The sequence below is a fragment of the Manis pentadactyla genome, chromosome 13, assembly GCF_030020395.1.
Source record: "Manis pentadactyla isolate mManPen7 chromosome 13, mManPen7.hap1, whole genome shotgun sequence".
NCBI lineage: Eukaryota > Metazoa > Chordata > Mammalia > Pholidota > Manidae > Manis > Manis pentadactyla.
Genome location: NC_080031.1, coordinates 101,704,824 through 101,719,304, shown reverse-complemented (window position 1 = coordinate 101,719,304; position 14,481 = coordinate 101,704,824). Strand labels below are relative to the sequence as shown.

General features: G+C 40.6%; 2 protein-coding genes across 2 annotated transcripts; both read left to right on the top strand.

Annotated features, from left to right (window-relative positions):
• Window positions 1-5,693: 5,693 nt before the first annotated feature.
• TAF7 (TATA-box binding protein associated factor 7) lies at window positions 5,694-7,993 on the top strand. The gene has a single exon (XM_036895808.2). It carries the CDS (start codon window positions 6,442-6,444, stop codon window positions 7,504-7,506), a length of 1,065 nt encoding a protein of 354 aa, XP_036751703.1. The 5' UTR covers window positions 5,694-6,441; the 3' UTR covers window positions 7,507-7,993.
• A 1,239-nt stretch (window positions 7,994-9,232) lies between these two features.
• LOC118917728 (mitochondrial ornithine transporter 2) lies at window positions 9,233-14,227 on the top strand. Its single transcript, XM_036895822.2, has one exon. The coding sequence runs from the start codon at window positions 11,157-11,159 to the stop codon at window positions 12,060-12,062; it is 906 nt and encodes a 301-aa protein (XP_036751717.2). The 5' UTR covers window positions 9,233-11,156; the 3' UTR covers window positions 12,063-14,227.
• Window positions 14,228-14,481: the final 254 nt, after the last annotated feature.

Here is a 14,481-nt window from a genome sequence, read left to right as displayed (position 1 = left end):
GCAGAGGATCTGAACAGACACTTCTCCAAAGAAGAAATTCAGGCCAACAGGCACACTAATCATCAGAGAAATGCAAATTAAAACCTCAATGAGATATCACCTCACACCAGTTAGGATGGCCAACATTGAAAACACAACAACAAATGCTGGTGAGGATGTGGAGAAAGGGGAACCCTCCTATACTGCTGGTGGGAATGTAAATTAGTTCAACCATGTGGAAAGCAGTATGGAGGTTCCTCAAAAAACTAAAAATAGAAATACCGTTTGACCCAGGAATTACACTCCTAGGAATTTACCCTAAGAATGCAGGATCCCAGATTGAAAAAGACATATGCACCCCTATGTTTATCACAGCACTATTTATAATAGCCAAGAAATGGAAGCAACCTAAGTTTCCATCAGCAGATGAATGGATAAAGAAGAGGTGGTACATATACACAATGGAGTATTATTCAGTCATAAGAAGAAAACAAATCCTACCATTTTCAACAACATGGATAGAGCTAGAGGGTATTATGCTCAGTGAAATAAGCCAGGCAGAGAAAGACAAGTACCAAATGATCTCACTCATCTGTGGAATATAACAACAAAGCAAAAAACTGAAGGAACAAAACAGCAGCAGACTCACAGAACCCAAAATGGACTAACAGTTACCAAAGGGAAAGGGAGTAGGGAGGGTGGGGGAAAAGGGAGGGATAAGGGGATTAAGGGGCATTATGATTAGCACACATAATGTAAGGGGGGTACAGGGAAGGCAGTATAGCACAGAGAAGACATCTTACTATGCTGATGGACAGTGACTGTAATGGGGTATCCGGTGGGGACTTGATAATGCGGGGAATCTAGTAATCACAATATTGCTCATGTGATGGTATATTAATGATACCATAATAATAAAAAAAAATAGTAAAACAAAATAAAGAATGGATATTGGGAGAGCAGCCAGCCATCTCTGCCACATAAGGGCTCAATAAATATTACCTGATACTAAAAAATATATGTATATATATATATGCAGGCATAGGAAAAGAATCTGCACGGTTCTACAACAAAATGCTGAACAGTTTTTTTAAATATGGGTAGAGTGATTATGAATAATTTTCATTTCTTCTAATCTGTATTTTCAATGGTCAAATGTATAAATGTACAATAAAAAGCAGTAAAACATGTATTTTAAGGAAAAAATATAAGAGGCCCCATAGAACATCTTTACCCCTCCCACTGTGTGAGATTACAGTGAAAAGACTGCTTTGAACCAAGAAGCCTGGTTTCACCAGACACCAAATCTTCCATCACCTTCTGGAGACTGAAGTCTCCAGAACTTAGAAATAAATTTCCATTGTTTACAAGCCATTCAGTTTATCCTATTGTTACAGCAGCCCAAGCTAAGATAGTTGCCCAGACCTTTCCTCTCTTTTAGCATTTCCTTTTTAATTTAGGGGTCTACCTTCCATGTACCTAAAGGCATACTTAACCAGTTAATAGCTGTAGCAGGTTCTGATAGATCTAAACCAATAATGGTAATCTCATTCCTCTTGTCACTGTTTAATTAGGAATATGAGCTTAAAATAATAAGCTTTAGACAGGGTTTCTCAACCTTGGTAATATTTTGAGCCAGACAACTCTTCGTTGGTGGGAGCTGTTCTGTGCATTATATTAAGCAGCATTCTTGGCCTCTACTGACTAGATGCCACCAGACCCTACCTCCACAATTGTGCCAATCAAAAATGTCTCCAGATGTTATCAAATATCAATTCCCACCATTTTGAAAACCACAGGCTTAGGGAATTCTGTTACTGAGTCAGGGATAAGTACATGGCCCACATTAGTCCAATCGGACTGAAAGACAGACTTTTCTTGGGGAAGCCACTCACTGAACTTACCATGGAAAGAAGGAAGTTTCCCCATTACTGTTGGCAAGTTTCTTGAGACCAAAGACTTTGAAAGTTTATAAGATGAGGGCAAATCTGGAAGAATAGAAAAATTATAAATAAATGCTCATTCTCTAAAATTAGAAAGAGAAAAACAATTTGTGCCAGGCCATGATTTTATCATGTCTAGAGACAGCCATACTCCTAAAACTGCACTGTCCAATACAGTAACCACCAGCCATATGTGGTTACTGAGCACTTGAAATGTGACTAGTCCAAATTCTAGATGTGTTGAAATATAAAATACCTAACAGATTTTGAATATGTTAAATTCTTACAAAATAAGAATGTAAAATTTGTTATTAATAATTTCTACATTATTAATGTTGAAATTATAATATTTTGGATTATTAGGTTAAGTAAAATGTTATTGAAGTTAATTTCACTTCTTTTTGCTTTTTTAGTTGGCTATTAGGTAATTTAATATCACATATAGGACCTTCATCTGTGTCTTACATTATATTTCTATTGGACAGAGCTGCTCTAGACTATCTGGTTTTTTATATAACAGATTTTCTTACTGTTTAAACCAGTGTAAATTAGGATAATTTTTTTTCTATAGAAAACATCTTACTTCAAAAGAATGAATCAGTGATCTAGAAGGAAGAGCATGAGAAATTGCCCAAGCTGAAGAACAGTGGGGGGAAATTTTTTTTTTTAAGTCTCATGGACTAGTTAGATAATATAAAACAGTCTAAAATATATGTAATTGGAAACCTTGAAGACAAATCATATAGCAGAAAAATATTTACAGAAATAATAGCAAAAAAACTTCCCAAATTTGATGAAAGACAGAAATGGACAGATTTAAGGTAGTCCACAAACCCACCTTTATGAACAGGTCACACCTAAGTGCATCATAGTCAAATTATTGAAAGCTAAAAATCTTGAAAGCACCAAGAGAAAAATAATGGACCACAAACAGAGGAACAATTAACAGCTGACTTAGGAGAAATCAGAGGCCAGAAGAGTACCAACATCTCTAAAATGCTGAAAGAAAAAGGTCAACTCAGAATTGTATATCCACCAGAAGTATATGTCAAGAATGAAATGGGAATGAAGACACTTGCAGATGAAAGAAAACTAAGTTGCCAACAATCCTGCACTATAAGAAATGCTAAAGGAGTTTTTTGGTTCAAAGGGAAATGGTAACAAATGTAAACACATATCAGAAAGGAATGGAGCATATCCGAAATAGTACCTAGGTAAATATAAAGACTATTTTAAGTTTTTTCTTTTTTTCTATTAATTTCTTTATCTGTGTAGGGTGCAAGTTTTTTTCAAGTACACGGAATTTTGAATAGTATTACCATATACTGGACCATAAAACAATTCTCAATAAATTTAAAGTAAATTTAAATAAACAAAAGAAAATTCTACTTGATGCAGCACACTGCTCCATTTTAGTTAACCCGCTTTTTACTGTACAAATACTGATATAGCAGTATATAAGGGTATTTTTATGGGATGTTTGCTACTTCCTCACCCCTATAATTTTCTATCTCCACAATATAAGTAGGACTTTTCCCATCACCTAAAATTTTTTAAACTCCATAGTATAAGGAACTTTTAAGTTTATTAAAGGGACATTTTAAACATACAGCATACATTAGCCTGATTGTGACTCCTTTATCATGGGAAGGAACCCTTTGGAGGACTTTTATCACACTGGGCATTTCCCAAATCTTTGGTTCACTAGTATTATACATTCCAAGGAACAACCACAGAAGTGTTATTCCTTCATTAATTCAGAGTTTCTGTATGTCTAATGGATTTGGTTTTTTTTAAAACTGGATTTCCTTAGCTTTGGATCAATGTAGTTTTCCCCCCCAAAGAAAACCCCAAAAACAAAAAAAACCCCAGCATTTAGAAAATGTGTTAAATTTAAAAGCAGAAAATATATTTCAGGACTGAAGAAGATAGCTACTTCAGTGGAAATTTCAGTTCATCTTTTTAATTATCTCTGGCCATCTAGCATTTAAAGGCTTACTAGCTAAAATACACCATAATGTTGGCAAATAAGAATGGCACAGAATTTACCTCAACTTCTGTAATAAGGATATTAGAGCATCATAAGACTCATAGGCAATTAAAATGTAGAACAACATTTGGATTATTTTTATGTACAAGCATGGCCTCACATGTTATATGGCTAAAGCATTAAGCATAGACTAGCACGTTAAACTCATATCTACAAAATGTGTAAAATCAAGTATAGTTAAGGGACAAGCACATTGAAAAGATTTCATCTTCAAAGAGAATAAACAGATCAGTCTTGAAATTATAAATAAATCAGCTAACATTCATCAACATATTATGGAACAAAGGGAACTAGTGTACAGTTATGTATCTTCTCTGTAAGAGCATTAAGTTCTCCTTCAAACTTAATATAAAAAATCCAAACTGGTGCCAGGCCATTTTAATTTCCTCCCACGATACACAGTATCACAGTCTATCTACACCAAAAAGGACACATTCACACACACCATTAGCAAAACTCTCCCTTCATAACAATCGTCATTGTCCTTGATTAGAAAGGAAATGGATGTAAAGTGGCTTCTCATTTTAAGGTGAATAAACTGTATTTTCTCTCACAAATTATTATAGGAGTTGGACTGCATGTTCTTTATATGCGTCAATTGTTTCATTCAATTAGCAAACATTTTGTGTGTATCTCCCAAGTTCTGGTACAAGGCACTGGGACACTATGAACATGACAGAAGATTACTGATTATCATGGAACTTCCAATCTGGCATGAGGGAGACAATAAGTACATAAGGCGAATTTTGGAAATGTTAATCCCATTTTAAGTGAGTTCTCTCAAATTTAGATGAAGTTGTTAATATGTTAGAGAATAAAAATTAAATTCTTAATGACCTTGATGCTCTGCCAAACCGATCCTATTAAAAAATAAATGGAAATGAACAGGAATAAGTGGAAACTGCTACATAGCTTGGCCCAAATACTATAAATACATGTTAGTGAATACCTGACTACCCATAGTAAAGAGAAGCAGAAAACTATAAAAATAGTAGAGGTGGAATAAAAAAACTCTAATTTAAAAATTACTGGCAAATAAGTGTTAGGCAGTAATACTTCAATTATACTCTACTTCAGTCAGACCATTTGTCTATTAGACAACTCTGTCCCAAATGAACATATACCTCCAGAAGAACATACACTTCTCTGTTTACATTTGTATCTACGTTAAATATATTAAAAAGGGGAATCACCCTTGTTCTCTTGGGGGTCCTTCAAAAGACAGTCCCTCAGGCATGGGTCTCCTCCAGACATTCTCATTATCAACAAAACATATGGTTAGCATTACATAGTGGGCAGCATGTCCTCCTCACACCACTGAGCTGGGTACAGTATTATTAAATCCACAGTATTATTCTTTATCAATTCTTATATCGGCTCCATATATATCCTGGGGAGCATCCGAGATGTTTCCAAAACTTAAGACGCTTTCTGCACGTATGCCTTATCTCCTGTAATCACCCGGAAACCTCGCAGCTATCTGGCCCCACGGCGATCCGATAAAAGTTCTGGCTTAGCAGCGGAGGACAGGGGACGAGGGACAGGGGACGGGAGGATCTATGTCTTTCTTGGAGCCGTTGTTTCTAAACCAAGAAGACAAGCTGCTGGATAGCGTAACTGCGCCTGCGCACGCCGGGACACCACACACTTCCGCTTGAGTCTTGCTGTCACTCACAGCAGCCTCCAATCCCGCTCGCGGTGACGTAACGCTCCCTCGTCGGCTTGTTCTGCCGGCGGACTGCTGTGCTGCGTAGCTGCCGAGCTGCTGGCCCGCTGAGCTCCGTAGCTGCCGAGCTGCTGGGCTGCCGAGCTGCTAAGTATGGCGTTCAGAGCCGCGGGGCGCGGCGAGATTTCGCACCGCCCGTGTTGGGCTATTTCATTGGTAATCAGCGGATCGCTCGGGCAAGAGGCGGTAGGAACGAAGGACTAAGGAAGGAGACTCTGCTACGGCCGCCATGCTCTGAGTGGCTTCCTCCTCTGCTCGCTACTTTTGGGAGAAGATGGTCACTGGACTGTAAGTACCCGAGGCGAAGAGAGCTCACTGCTCCAGGCTTTTGAATATCTTTTGTTCCGAAAGAGTTTGTGGATTGGGAGCGTCTGCCGGACAGTACTTTTCTGTAGCGAAAATCACTCCGCGGGAGCCGCCATTTTGTTTTCTTGCTCGGTTTCTCTGCGTTGTCCGGCAGCGACATCTAGAGGTTGGAACTTGGCATTGCAGCTAACAGATTTAAACGGACCTAACTAAGCCAATATATCCGTAACGACTCATATTCAGTCACAGCAAATTTAGAAAGACTTGGCTTGGTTCAAAATTAAGACGAAATAGACACTTAGCTGGTGTTCTACGTAGAACTCTTTGTAATTAAAGACTTCACTTCATAACGAACTGGTCTTTTTAACTGTTGCAATAGCTGGAACTTTTAAGTGCAACAAGTGGTTGTTAGAGAAGTGAATCTCCAAGAAGTAAAGATGAGTAAGAGCAAAGATGATGCTCCTCATGAACTAGAGAGCCAGTTTATCTTACGGCTACCCCCAGAATTTGCCTCTACTGTGAGGCGGGCAGTACAGTCTGGTCATGTGAACCTAAAGGACAGACTTTCGATCGAAATGCACCCTGATGGGCGTCATGGAATTGTCAGAGTGGACCGGGTCCCACTGGCCTCAAAATTGGTAGATACACCGTGTGTTATGGAAAGCCTGAAAACCATTGATAAAAAAACCTTTTACAAGACAGCTGATATCTGTCAGATGCTTGTCTGCACAGTTGATGGTGATCTCTATCCGCCTGTAGAGGAACCAGTTGCTACTGCTGATCCCAAAGCAAGCAAGAAAAAGGATAAGGATAAAGAGAAAAAGTTTGTATGGAACCATGGGCTTACCATGCCTCTAAAAAATGTCAGAAAGAGAAGGTTCCGGAAGACAGCAAAAAAGAAGTACATTGAGTCTCCAGATGTGGAAAAAGAAGTGAAGCGGTTGCTGAGTACAGATGCTGAAGCTGTCAGTACTCGTTGGGAAATAATTGCTGAAGATGAAACAAAAGAAACAGAAAATCAAGGCCTTGATATCTCTTCTCCAGGAATGTCTGGCCACAGGCAGGGTCGTGACTCACTAGAGCATGATGAGCTTCGGGAGATATTCAATGACCTCAGCAGCAGCAGTGAAGATGAAGATGAGACACAGCATCAGGATGAAGAAGATATAAACATCATTGACACTGAGGAAGATCTGGTAAGACAGCTACAGGACAAGCTAAAATCAGATGAACAGCACCAAGAAAAGGAGGGAACCAGTCAACTGGTTATGGGAATTCAGAAACAGATTGATAACATCAAAGGCAAGCTCCAAGAGACCCAAGAAAGGGCAAAACGTCAGGAGGATCTCATCATGAAAGTGGAAAACCTGGCTCTCAAAAACAGGTTTCAGGCTGTGCTGGATGAACTCAAACAAAAAGAAGACCGAGAAAAGGAGCAGCTCAGCTCTCTGCAAGAAGAGCTAGAGTCACTCCTAGAGAGTGAGAAGAGCTTTCATACTTAATTTCATTCCTTAGACTGATCACCATCAAAAGAAAAATCTTGACTTCATCAACTGGTCTAAGAATTAAAACTTTGCAGTAGTCCCCCATTTCCTCCACTGCTTTCTACTGAGTTTGTTTTATAGATAAATGTGAATTGTTTTCTCCTTTGTTTCAGAACCACTTTGCTAGGTGTTTATCTTCTAGGAAGCAGAATGTATAGACAGATAAATGATTATAGGAGAGTTGTAGGATTATGGAATGAACAGTTCAACCTTAGTAATCACAGCTTCACTGCAGGGCTTCGTTCTGCTTCTCGATTTGCCAGAAGCAACTGCTGCTGCTCTTAAATCAGTAAGCATAGTCTAGTCTGCAGGCATTGAAGCTAGTTTGCATAGTTTTCCTATAGTAGCTATTTTCCTAGCTGTTCAAAGCCATTTTCCACATGTAAGATTGTAAGTCATTTCTTAAACTTGTGTTGAAATAGTAAATAAAGGTAATTTTCACCTAGTAATGTTGTTTTGCTCTTACAGGGGTGGGTAGTGGGTGTCAGATCCTCTTGTGGTTTCTTGGGGTTAATGACAGCTATTTGATCACATTTTGTAGGGAAAGAAGCAGTTAATGTTGGGTTAATTTTGTATTTGACAGGAACCAGTAGTAAAATTTTTAAATATTCTTTACTTCTCAAAGCTATAATCATATGCTGATATTTAGAGACCTCACAAGACAAATTTTCCCTTAAATTATGTGATAATTTTTCTTTTACCAAAATATTTTCATAAGAATGTAGAGGCTTACTCAAGGCTTCTCTCAATATCTAGGCTTTGGATTATTTCTTTAGATTTGCAGATAAGTGGCAAGTTTTGGTAACAAATTCTTCTGTTTTCGTACATTTGGTACTTTGCTACACTCACACGAGATTGACACCTGAAAAGGACCATCTTGAACTCTGGTTTTCTTCTTTTATTTTCCAGTAAGAATTCTATGTGAAAACATAAGAGTTAGGAAGACTGCTTATCACACAGCAGCCATCCTGGCCTTTCTGTACATAAAATGCCAGGCTCTCTTCCACCACAGAGCTTTACTTAGCACTTAAGCTCCCTTTTCCTGGAACAGTCTCCAGATACTCTCATGTCCAGCTTTTTGTCATTCAGGCCTCAGCTCAAACCTCCCTTTCCCTGGTAATCCTATCTAGCCACTCAGTTTAATTAGGGATAGAGTGATTGGATGTTCTCACCTTGTCAGTTGCTTTCCCATTATTTTCTCGTATTGCGAGGACATGCTCAAATTTAAAACAAGCATCATCATTTTGGTTAGTTAAAATCAGGGAAAAATGGTTTCACTTGCTTAAGACTGCCATATTGGGCAGTGTTAATGTATATTCTGGGGTCTTATTTTCTGCAAGACCACCTGTTTTAAGTACATTCCATGGAACTTGATCTACCAATTGTGCAACTATGGCAATTCAATAAGGGTAGATACCATTTCCCTATTAATGCCTGTATAATCCCTGGCATTGATTATTATTTTGGTTTCTCCAAAACATATAAACTTAATGCAAAAGCAGGTGGTTTATTGCCTCTTGTGTTCGTAAAAACTCAGTATGTTTTTTTTTCTTTAAAAAAACGTGATTATTTGACAGGCAGTGGTCATTAAAATACTGGATGTAATTGTAGGTAACTTGACAGGGCCTCCACAGAGTATTAAAATAAGCTTTTTTTCTCCTTTTCTGAGGATGATAAAACATTAAACACCTCATGAGGAATTTAAAAATCTTTTCCTAGTTTAAGATTTCAGATTGTTCTCACATGTCTATCAGAAAGTCTGCCAAAATAACAGTAACCCCCAAGGACAAAAAGAATAGATGAGACAACAGAATGAGAGATGTCAGCCAGTTTGCAGGAAGCTAAACCAGATGAAGAAATGAATTCTGAAACTAAAGAAAGTTACATGTTAAATGTCTGCAAAGGATATACTAAAGAGACAAACCCACTTAATATAGAACCTGTGAGAGGCTCAATTTTTGCAGGTGAAAGTTGCCAAGGAATGGAGGAAGGTGTGGGGCTGGAAACATGGGATTCATTAAAGTCTGTGTAAGAGCTGTTGAATGTCCAGGGTGTCTATCCCACCCTAGGAATCCAGATGACTCCCCCATCCCACATACAGTTTATTTTCTAGGTGAACTGAAGCAGAGAAATCAGACCCAAGTGAAGGCAGGCATGTGAAGGATCAGACAAGGGAATCAAGTGAAAATCTATATCCTTTACTGAAGTAATGTCACCAGTCTTACCCCATCTTGGTCTTACTAAATCAGCGTCCAAGGCTTACATACCGCACAGCCCTCCCCGCATCCCCCAGTCAAGATGGGAAGATTATTCTCTGAAGAAACCATGCAGTTCCAGAGAAAAACCCAAACACTGACATTTGGGCATTCTCCAAAGAATAGGCCAGGTCACTACTACAATGAAGTCTAACAAACTATACATGCACAATGCTTTTCAGTGCTTCGCTTTTAAATATTGACAGCCAAAGATAATCAGACAAGGAAAGTTTTCAAACCGAAAATCTTTTCAGCATACTTTTTATGCCTCATCCCCCATTTTGTTTTTACCTGGAAAGTAAAATACCTCCAGGCCTTAGAATGTAAGCCTTAAGAGAATTTGTTCCAGTACTGGGATTATGAGCATCTGGGAGGAAAATTTGAGTCCTAACAGCAGTACCCTCACTTATGTCCAAAATCACATCTTGTCTTGGAAACTAGAAGTGTTGTTACATCCTGAACTTAACGCTGTTGCTGCAATAAAGCTCTATAGCTCCTCAAAACCTTGAAATTTACCAAATATGCAGCCAAACAGCTCTTTCCTAGCAAGTTTCTTAGCATCACATAAATACATGTTTTCCAAGCCTGTTGTAAACTGCCGTGTCCTACCTCTAGAAAAGACAATTAAGTCCCACCAGCTCCCAGGGCTCCAGTCCCAGAATCCTTGGCGATTTTGCCCGAAATAGTCTTTCTCCAGCTCCGCAGGCACAGAATAGCGGCCCTGTCGGCCTCAGGCCTGGCGCCGCGTCCCCAGGCAAGGGAGGGGCAGGACCCGGAGAGGCGCGGCGGGGCGCCTCCTCTGCCTTTCGGGCCTCAGAGACCAATTGGGTTTCCGATCAAAAGCAGCTGCCGATTTGTCATGTAGACACCGCCCGCCCCCGCCCCCCACACCCGGTGTGTGTTTGTCTTCCCTATTTTAAGCTGCTGATTCTGTAGATTGACCCTTTGACTCCAGGCTCGATCAATCATCTCGCATCTTGTGAGAAATGGGGGAGGAGGGTTTGGCCGAACAGGAAAGCTTTTCTTTCCCCGCCGTGAACAGCGGCGCCGGGAGTCTCTGGCCATAATTGCAAGAATTGATCGATAGCTTTCAATTGCTGTGTTATAATTCCTTGGAAGTGCTGATTTAGCCCGCGCCCTGGGCGCAGCGGGACGCGGGGCGCGCTGGGGCAGCCGCGCGCTAGGCCGGGGGTTATTCCGGTGCGCGGGGTGGGCGGCCCGCGGCCCGGTCTGGGGTTAAGCGGCTTCTCCGGCCGTGGCGTGCGGGCCGAGGGAAGGCGGCGGGACGCGAGACGCCCATCCTGAACTCCAGAAGGTTGCCTTCCGCGGAGCTCGGCAGATGAGCGGGCGAACATGAAGTCCAGTCCTGTCATCCAAGCCGCCATTGACCTCACCGCGGGAGCCATAGGGGGCACAGCATGTGTCCTGGCCGGGCAGCCTTTCGACACAGTGAAAGTGAAGATGCAGACGTTCCCCGGCCTCTACAAGGGCCTCAGCGACTGCTGCCGGAAGACGTACTCCCAAGTGGGTTTGCGGGGCTTCTACAGGGGCACCGGCCCAGCGCTGATGGCCTACGTCGCTGAGAACTCTGTGCTCTTCATGTGCTATGGCTTCTGCCAACAGTATGTGAGGCAAGTGGTTGGACTGGACAAGCAAGCAAAGCTGAGTGACCTGCAGAACGCAGCCGCTGGCTCCTTGGCTTCTGCGTTTGCTGCGCTGGCGCTGTGCCCCACTGAACTTGTGAAATGCCGGCTACAGACCATGTACGAAATGGAGAAGTCGGGGAAAATAACAAAAAGCCATAATACGATTTGGTCTGTCGTGAAGAATATCCTTAAAAAGGACGGCCTACTGGGCTTCTACCACGGGCTCTCGAGCACACTACTTCAAGAAGTACCGGGCCATTTCTTCTTCTTCGGTGGCTATGAACTGAGCCGATCGTTTTTTGCCTCAGGGAGATCAAAAGACGAACTAGGCCCTGTCCCTTTGATGTTAAGCGGTGGAATTGCTGGCATTTGCCTTTGGCTTGTCATATACCCAGTGGATTGTATCAAATCCAGAATTCAGGTTCTTTCCATGTCTGGGAAACAGGCAGGATTTATTGGAACTCTTTTAAGTGTGGTGAGAAATGAAGGAATAGCAGCCTTATATTCTGGACTGAACGCCACCATGATTCGAGCCTTCCCCGCCAATGGGTCGCTGTTTTTGGCTTATGAGTACAGCCGGAAGGTGATGATGAGTCAGTTTGAAACATACTGAAGTGTCTTGGTGAGCCCTGATCCAAATGTATGCCTTTGAGGACTATGGTTTATCTCAGGGCTTCATGGAGTATTGGACCAATTTGGAATCATTTTTTACTTCATGGAGATTTTTTTTTGTCTTCTTCTACCCTAAATCTTAAACTTTATGAAAGAACCTTTATTTTATATCATATAATTTCTTCCCATAATTGTATTGAAATAGATAAGTTGCTGCTCTTGTGTTTGGTGGGATATACAGAGTGAGCAGGTCCTATATACCTAATCTGAAGATTAAATATACTGTATTACTGCCTTTGCATTAACCTGTACATGTACATATACTTTGGTTGGTTATATGTTGTGAGCAAAACACAGCTTGGTTCCATGTTTAATCTTATATCACCAGAATACCCAAGTTAACCATGTTTCATGAAGATGGTTATAAATGATGGCTTAACCCATTCACAATGTAGGGTCTCTTTAAAACTCAACATGTACACTATACTAGGCAATTAAAGTTTTTAAAAAGTTTTCATGTGGTACTTGAAAACCAAAATACCCATCTAGATTTTTAAGAGGAGAATATACCTGCATACTGGTGTGGCTTCCACATTCTTGAGTTAAAGTTTCAGAGTAGGCATCCTGGATTTTCTCAAGATGCTCTACTCATAAAATAGTGCCATTCATTTTCAAAGTGGGATCAGATTCCACACTCTCAGGTGCAGCCTAAGAGCATCAGGCCTGTGGCAAGTAATGCGACCTTCATCTATACCAACTTCCGTTCTTCCTTCCCAAAGAGCTTCCCCTCTACTGGGCTTTAGAGTGAGGAAGTGGTTAAGGGGATGGAGCTGTTGATCCACTTTGCATCATTTACTGTCCTCTCTGCTGCCACCATCAGAAACCCTTCCAGAAAACAAGAGTGCCAAAGCCCAGAGAACCTTTTGTTCCCTGTTTGCTGATCAAGTGACAGTACTTGTGGGTGAAGTCCTCCCCTTTCAAGGCAGAACTAGACAGAACTTAGTGCTTACATGCCACAGTGAATAAGGTTAGCACCCACCCATCCTGAAATACACCTCAGTACGTGGCTCCTTGTCACCCTTTCACCATGTTGGAAACTTCTAAATTTCGTACTGTCCATCAGTGGATTTTTTGATGACTGTATATGGAGTGTGACTTTACAAAGCAGTGAAACATAAGAAAAAACGTTTATTAAACTATGCCATATGTATGTATAGATGCACTAACAACAACAACAACAAAAACAGAAAACAAAACAAAAAACCATAGTTCCCCTGACCCCCACAGACTTGGTGATAAACACCTGTTCTTTGGCCATGTGTTGTAGGAGGGTTGTGCTTGTCACCACTAAACTAAGCCTGAGCATTCTTCGCTGCTCTAGGAGCGGCAGGGTCTCTCTCAAAAAGAAGTATTTTTAGGCAGCCAGTAAAACAGGAAGCAAGCGGGCTAATAGTCTTAGTAATAGTCTACGCCATGTGTGTCTATCACTGTTGACAGGATATAAATCTCCCGTTTCCTTATCTTTTTGCTAAATGTGAAGCCTCTGTGGTAACTAGCCATAGTGATAGAGCAAGAAGGTCGAGGAAACAATATGCGACAAATTGGAGCTGCAACAGACATATGGGGAGGGGATGCCCAGTGTACCTGGTGTGCTTGAGAGCAGCGCCTGGCATGCCATTTGTCTTTTCTTTAAAAGCAAACCATTTTTTTCCATTTTATTTTTAAGTTACATATACATTTAAGTTATATATTCCATATTTAAATGGTCAGCAGCTGCTTGGTAGTAGGCCTGGATTAAATCCTGGCTTCCAGCAGGAATTGGACCTCTGCAGCGCCCACACCCCTGCCCAGCACCAGTGAGCTTTTCTCAGCCCTGTTGTCAGTAGACCTTTTCACATATTGTCTAATAAAGGTTTAACTAAGTATCTGCAATAGAAATAGTTTGAGACAAGTAAGAGTGAGTGAGGGGCGGGAATGGAAAACTAAGTCAGAAGAATTTTTTTCCACTCTATTTGCTTAACTCATGGCTTGATATTTGGGAGCAGTTTGTACCATTGCATATCTACACTCCAGACAAAAATAGAGTAACTTGAAAATTGTATTTAGAGAAATCTGAGTGTTCTATCATTAAGCTTTTTAGCTAAATAAAAATGTTTATTGAACTCATACCATTTACAATGTATTGTATACTGAGTTCTGGGTATTCAGACATTAATGATAGCTGATATCTGTTCTCAGTATTCTGACAGTCTAGATGTTTGTTTTACAGTTAGAAGAATGATGTTCTAGAATAAAATTTAGAACAAAATGGCATGGGCCATGCTACTCATGCTGTTTGACAAGGTCCAGTCACAAGGAGGAATTTTGAAAGCCAGGAAACCTCATAGCTGGGCCCTGCTAGTTCCTGTACTTATTTTTGC

What these genes read in the sequence shown, in the direction of transcription:
- TAF7 (XM_036895808.2), top strand. Translation starts at nt 6,442, where the DNA reads ATGAGTAAGAGCAAAGATGATGCTCCTCATGAACTAGAGAGCCAGTTT.
- LOC118917728 (XM_036895822.2), top strand. Translation starts at nt 11,157, where the DNA reads ATGAAGTCCAGTCCTGTCATCCAAGCCGCCATTGACCTCACCGCGGGA.